The following is a 7,229-nucleotide window of genomic DNA, read 5'->3' on the forward strand; positions in this document are numbered from 1 at the left end:
CAAGTCCATTTCCAATATATTTTTGAAAATTCTGGACCAATAAAATACACAAGCTGGTGAAAAAACCATATCTCTTAATAGAATATTTCTTAACATTTTGTTGTTTGCTTTCTTACTTATAAAAGGACAATCATAGTCAATATAAATGGAATTTGGATCAAAATTTGGTATAGAGTTAGTTTGACCTGGAGGTAGGGCAGTGCTTCTCAAATAGTGGGGAGTGCTTCTGCATCCCCTAATGCAGAAGCACTGCATTAGGGATTGCGTCAAATACCACTGCATATTCCTTAGGAGTAACAGGAAATTGGAAAAGTAACATAAAGTCAGAATAAGACAATAAATGGCCGTCTGGATTTAGTAACTGGCTTACAAGAAATATTCCCTTATCAAACCATTTTTATAGAATATTGTCTTATTTTTGTATTTAATGTCTTCATTATTCCATATATAATATTTATGGGGAGAGAAATTGTGTTTGTACAAAAGTGTCCAGCTTAACAGCATTTGTTTATGAAACGTAGATAATTTTAAGGGTATTTTGGGAATACTGTAATTACATCTAAGAAGAAAAGGTAAACCTCCAATTTTATTGAAGTTGTAAATTGGAATAGCATTCCATATAGAGATTTTTTAAATATTTCATTTTGAATGAATTATTTAAAGATATGAAGTCAAGGGCTTCAATTCCACCTTTTTCAACTTTATTCATTAAACTACTTTTCTTAATGAGATGGCATTTCTTTTTCCATATGAAGTTAAAATTTATTTTATTAATGTTAGTAATGATTTGTTTTGGAACGTCAAGAGCAAAGGCTGGGTAAACGAGTCTAGATATTCCTTCAGCTTTGACCAATAATGAACGTCCTAAGAGAGAGAGATCTCACTGTAGCCACAGATTAAATCTTTGTTAACCAGTTTAATAATAGGGTTAAAGTTTTCTGTTGATCTTATATCTTTAATTATTGTGATTCCAAGATATTTAACTTTATCTTTTATAGGAATGTTGAAAAATGTGCCTTTTAATTGAGATTTAATGGAAAGTGTTTCACATTTATTTAGATTTAGAGTTAAACCGGAAGCTTCGGAAAATGTGTTGATAATTTCAATAGATTTTTTTATTTCGCACTTACTCTTTAAGAAAAGTGCAGTGTCATCAGCGAGTTGAGAGATTACAATATTTTTGTTTGCAACATTAATCCCTGTTATTTTTTCTTTGATTTTGATAGAAAGAATTTGCATGGCCAGAATAAATAAGTATGGAGATACTGGACATCCTTGCCTGAGACCTCTTTTCAAATCAAATCTTTTAGAGCAGCCATGTGACAATTTTATAGACGCATTGCAATTCCTATATAACATTTGACAGCTTTTAATGAAGATTTGTCCGTATCCAAATACCTCTAATGCCTTAAACAAAAATGTATGCTCCACTGTGTCAAAGGCTTTAAAAAAATCCAGAAATAATATGAATTAAATCTGAATAATCTAGCAAATCCATTATAAGTCTAATATTGTTAGTTATATGTCTACCCGGAATGAATCCAGATTGAGTTTCATCAATCACTTCTTCAAGAGTATTCTTAATTTTTGTAGCAATGCAACCTGCAATAATTTTATAATCATTTTGTAGTAATGTAATTGGTCGCCAATTATCTAGATGAAGCTTGTCTGTTTGTGGTTTAGGAATCAGTGTAATTAGACGTTGGGTCATTGTAGGTGGAAGTGATCCAGAGTCCAAACTTTCAAGATAAACTTGAAGTAAAAATGGCGACAATTGCTCTGAAAACTTTTTATAGAACTCTGCATTGAGACCATCTGTCCCTGGAGATTTATTTAATTTTAATTTATTGATAGACTTTTGAATATCTTCAAGAGTGATCAAAGAATCACAATGGTCTTTATTAATTTTACTGATTTGATGCATATTATTCATCGAGTTAATAAATAGTGTAATAGTTTCATCAGAACACCGTGACTGATACAACTCTTTGAAAAAGGTTTCACAATAAGAAGAGATTTGAACAGGATCTTCAGTTATACCAGTGCTTCTCAAATAGTGGGGCGGGCCCCCTTTGGGGGGCGCGGTGCGATACCTGGGGGGGCGTGTGATCCTGGGGAACAGGCTTTTTTTGGCCGTACTAGTATAAAGTGTAATTGCGCACAGTAGGCGGCAGTGGCGCTCTCATTGTTACTTCTGTCACGTTTGCGACAGTGCAACATTTTATGACTTACAAGACAACAGGTTTGCCTTGGTTAGCAGTGTTAAGTCAACAAAAAGCTCCGACTGCGTTCTGTCTATGGCCTCCGTTATTCAACAACCCCCAACATGAAAAAGTTTTTCACAGGGATGAAAAGAAAAGCGGAGAGAGACAAAGATAATGAGACAACAGAAAGTCAACCGAAAGCTAAGAAGAGGAAATACGACGAAGCGTATTTAGCGCTTGGCTTCACTGTGACTACAGTTGGAGAAGAGGAAAGACCGCTGTGTTTGCTGTGTCTAAAAATGCTCGCAGCGGACAGCATGAAGCCAAATAAATTAGCGCGTCACTTAAATACGTTACATCCCAATCACGCCGATAAGCCGCTAGAGTTTTTTCAGCGAAAAAAAATGTTAATAAGGAAAAAATGTTATGCAGAGATGGATAGTCAGGTGGGGAGTGGGGGGCGCGAATAGTTTTCTTCTTGCTAGGGGGGCGTAACGGAAAATAATTGAGAAGCACTGAGTTATACTGTTATTAATTTGAAGTTTCATAATACTATTAGACTTTTGGTGCTTTATTCCTAACCTAAAAAAATAAGAAGAGTTTTTTTCTTCTTCTAACCATTTCTGTCTCGACCTGACGTAGGCTCCTTTAGCTTTAGATATGTAAATATTGTCCAGGTTCAACTGTAAATGGTTTAATCTAATTTTTTGTTCTTCAGATATATTTTCTAGTAGAACATTATTTAAAGAGATAATTTCTTTTATTATTTCTGATTCTATTTTCCTCTTTTTTTTTTTTAGCAAATTCAGCTCCAGTTTTCATAAAAATTTTCCGAAGTTTATATTTGAGGAGTTCCCAGTTTTTACTAAATTCCTTCTGGCTACAAGCTGTATTACAATACTTAATAATTGTTAGTTTAATATTTTCTTCTACTGTTTTATCTTCTAACAGTGACGAATTGAGTTTCCAGTAAGCTATAATTTTATTTATTTAATTTAGTTTTTTCAATCAAAATTAGCTTGTGATCTGATAAAGGAGCTGGTAGAATATCCGACTTAATTTCATCTGTTATTAAATCAGATATCAACCAAAAGTCAATTCTTGATTGAAAGGAGCTCGATTTGTTTTGCCATGTAAATTCAATTTTTGAGCTATTTTTTGTCTCCATACATCAATCAGGCCAAAGGTTGATATAAAGTCTTTAAGAGCTGTGTTTGTATTTATATCAGCCTTTGGAGGCGGCAGATGATTCTGACACAATAGAGCTGATTAGATTCACTTTGACTAATTGAATATATATATATATATATATATATATATATATATATATATATATATATATATATATATATAATATATATATATATATATATATATATATATATATATGGTTATCCAGGACCCTCAAGCTCCCAGGCTTCTGGTAGAGGATATATAGATATATATATATATATATAGATCTATATCTATATATCCTCTGGTCGAGGCTCAGAGGATAAGAACCACCGCGGTGGGTATATATATGTTAATTAGATGTATTCAAGTTGAGATAACGTCATTCAATCACGTTAGTCCAGTTGTCACTCGTTGTCTTCAGCACAATATCAGTCTGACTATAATGAATCATGTTCGCTCAACATGATTACATTTTATAAACGTGAAGTTGTGGAATATCTTGTTTATGCAACATGATTGTATCATGTTTTTGACTCAAACATGGAATTATTTAGTTAACAGTTCATGATATTCTTTTGTTAATGTAATAACCCCTGAGGTTCCTTTTTTACAGTGCAGTGACTCACATACCGTTGACCTTCTACCAAAAACAAAGTTTAACACAATAAACTGGATAATTATGTGACTTAATTCTATTCAGCAAGTTTAATAAACTCATTATCTAATAAAAATAATCAAGAATATCATCTCAAAATGTATTATGTGTATTTTAATTATCCAAGAATTCACAGTAATAAAAGAGCAGCTACATTCATTTAGCCAAACCAAGCAGCTCTGTCTCTGTCTCTGTCTCTGTCTCTGTCTCAGATGGATCAGGCTGATGCTCAGCAGAGGGAAGAAGTCCAGTACGGTCCGGTCCTACCTCAGCAGCGCCTGCTGGTTCCTGGAGTACCTGCAGGCCGCTCGGCCCCAGCGCTGCCCCCGGATTACAGCCGCTCAGACGCAGGCGGCTGAAATCCTCCAGATCCTGGAGGCCAGGAGGGACACGGGCGGCAGAAACGTGTCCAACCTGAAGCCGCTCAGCATGAAGCAGCTGTCCAGTCCGGACGCCATCGCCGCCTGTCTCTGGCTGGCTCCAAGCCGGGTGGAAAACCTGCTGGGTGGGTCTCTGCTCCGCTTACCGTTTCTCACCTGATGACCTGTGAATTACCTCTGGCTAACCTCTGGCTAACCTCTGGCTGACCTCTGACTGACTTCTGACTAACCTACGGCTAACCTCTGGCTAACCTCTGGCTGACCTCTGGCTGACCTCTCGCTGACCTCTGGCTAACGTCTGGCTGACCTCTGGCTGACCTCTGACTGACCTCTGGCTAACCTCTGGCTGACCTCTGGCTGACCTCTGGCTGACCACTGGCTAACCTCTGGCTGAACTCTCGCTAACCTCGGGCTAACCTCTGGCTAACCTCTATCTAACCTCTGGCTGACCTCTGGCTAACCTCTAGCTGACCTCTGGCTAACCTCTGGCTGACCTCTGGCTAACCTCTGGCTGACCCCTGGCTAACCTCTGGCTGACCTCTGGCTAACCTCTGGCTGACCTCTGGCTAACCTCTGGCTGACCTCTCGCTAATCTCTGGCTGACCTCTGGCTAACGTATGGCCAACCTCTGGCTGACCTCTCGCTGACCTCTGGCTGACCTCTGGCTAACCTCTGGCTGACCTCTCGCTAACCTCTGGCTGACCTCTGGCTAACCTCTGGCTGACCTCTATCTAACCTCTGGCTGACCTCTGGCTAACCTCTCGCTGACCTCTGGCTAACCTCTGGCTGACCTCTCGCTAACCTCTGGCTAACCTCTGGCTGACCTCTCGCTGACCTCTGGCTAAACTCTGGCTATCCTCTCTCTGACCTCTGGCTGACCACTGGCTAACCTCTGGCTGAACTCTCGCTAACCTCTGGCTGACCTCTGGCTAACCTCTGGCTGACCTCTAGCTAACCTCTGGCTGACCTCTGGCTAACCTCTCGCTAACCTCGGGCTAACCTCTGGCTGACCTCTGGCCAACCTCTGGCTAACCTCTGGCTGACCTCTGGCTGACCTCGGGCTAATCTCTGGCTAATCTCTGGCTGACCTCTGGCCAACCTCAGGCTAACCTCTGACTGACCTCTGGCTGACCTCTGGCTGACCTCTGGCCAACCTCTGGTCAATCTCTTCATTGTACCAGCGGACGTAGAGTCAGACTGCAGTGCCACCCGGAGCCTCTACTTGCTGTACGGCTTCCTGGCGGCGTACTGGGCCTGTCTCAGCGGACTCCGGCCCAGAATGTTCACCGCCTTAACGGATGCCGACGTCTCCAAGGCGGAGAAGGAGATGACAGAGGAGGGTATCCTGATCAGGGTATGTAGATGGAGGTCGGCTCACGCCGCCTCTGTACCGAGGCGGGCCGCACAGGATTGACCTCTCTCTCCTCCAGGTGGCCGAGCAGCAGACGCTGCCCCGGTCCGGTGAGTCTGCCCTCGCCTTGACTTGCCGGGAGTTCTCTTGGATCGAACGTCTCGTGGCCATCAAAGCACAGCGGGGAAGCACCAGCAAATACACCCTGTTCACCACAGGGACAAAGAACTTCAGAAAGATAAACCGCTATGTGAAGCTAGCATGGGCAGAGATGGGCCTGAGCGGCAAGATCAATTTCACGCTAATCAGGTCCATCATGGCCGACTGTGTAAGTATCGCTGCGCTGTGGTGCATCCTCTAGTTGGCTGCCTGTTCGCCTCGGCCCTGACCTTCACACTGACCTTCACCCGCTGTTCCTATTCAGGCACAATCCACCCTGATGAAGGGTTCTGGAAAACGGGTCGGCACAGCTGCTGCTCGCCGGCTTCAGGCCAATCTGTGCACCGCCTCTCTGCAGGACGCCATGAAGCTGAGGTGGTTGGTGGTCTCCAGACTGGTGGCCCAACAGCACCCAGTGCCGCTGTCAGGTTCCAAACCCTCCACCACCCGCAATCCCTCCATCGTCCCTAATCCCTCCATCGTCCCCCAACACTCCACCACCCGCAGTCCCTCCATCGTCCCCAGTCCCTCCATCTTCCCCAATCCCTCCATCGCCCCCAATCCCTCCATCTTCCCCAGTCCCTCCATCGTCCCCAATCCCTCCATTGCCCCCAATCCCTCCATCTTCCCCAATCCCTCCATCTTCCCCAATCCCTCCATCGCCCCCAATCCCTCCATCTTCCCCAGTCCCTCCATCGTCCCCAATCCCTCCATCGTCCCCAATCCCTCCACCACCCCCAATCCCTCCATCGTCCCCAATCCCTCCATCGCCCCCAATCCCTCCGTCGTCCCCAATCCCTCCATCTACTCCAATCCCTCCATCGTCCCCAATCCCTCCATCGCCCCCAATCCCTCCATCTTCCCCAGTCCCTCCATCGTCCCCAATCCCTCCATTGCCCCCAATTCCTCCATCGCCCCCAATCCCTCCATCTTCCCCAGTCCCTCTATCGTCCCCAATCCCTCCATCGTCCCCAATCCCTCCATCGTCCCCAGTCCCTCCATCTTCCCCAATCCCTCCATCGCCCCCAATCCCTCCATCTTCACCAACCTCCATCTTCACCAATCCCTCCATCGTTCCCAATCCCTCCATCTTCACCAATCCCTCCATCGTTCCCAATCCCTCCATCGCCCCCAATCCCTCCATCTTCCCCAGTCCCTCCATCGCCCCCAATCCCTCCATCTTCCCCAATCCCTCCATCGTTCCCAATCCCTCCATCGCCCCCAATCCCTCCATCTTCCCCAGTCCCTCCATCGCCCCCAATTCCTCCATCGTCCCCAATCCCCCCATCGTCCCCAATCCCTCC

The 7,229-nt window shown here is 43.8% G+C and overlaps 1 protein-coding gene across 1 annotated transcript in view; it reads left to right on the forward strand.

The window, feature by feature from the left end:
- The window catches only part of LOC129355268 (uncharacterized), a 41,020-nt gene that overhangs the window by 16,320 nt on the left and 17,471 nt on the right, over nucleotides 1-7,229 (forward strand). Inside the window, exons 8-12 of the mRNA XM_055024790.1 lie at nucleotides 4,248-4,540; nucleotides 5,597-5,769; nucleotides 5,846-6,094; nucleotides 6,191-7,077; nucleotides 7,169-7,229. The exon at nucleotides 7,169-7,229 is cut by the window's right edge and continues 278 nt beyond it. Of these exons, the coding sequence (XP_054880765.1) occupies nucleotides 4,248-4,540; nucleotides 5,597-5,769; nucleotides 5,846-6,094; nucleotides 6,191-7,077; nucleotides 7,169-7,229 (1,663 nt within the window). The remainder of the gene's footprint in view (nucleotides 1-4,247; nucleotides 4,541-5,596; nucleotides 5,770-5,845; nucleotides 6,095-6,190; nucleotides 7,078-7,168) is intronic.

This window comes from Poeciliopsis prolifica, unplaced genomic scaffold, assembly GCF_027474105.1.
Source record: "Poeciliopsis prolifica strain line A6 unplaced genomic scaffold, Auburn_PproV2 SCAFFOLD128, whole genome shotgun sequence".
Lineage (NCBI taxonomy): Eukaryota > Metazoa > Chordata > Actinopteri > Cyprinodontiformes > Poeciliidae > Poeciliopsis > Poeciliopsis prolifica.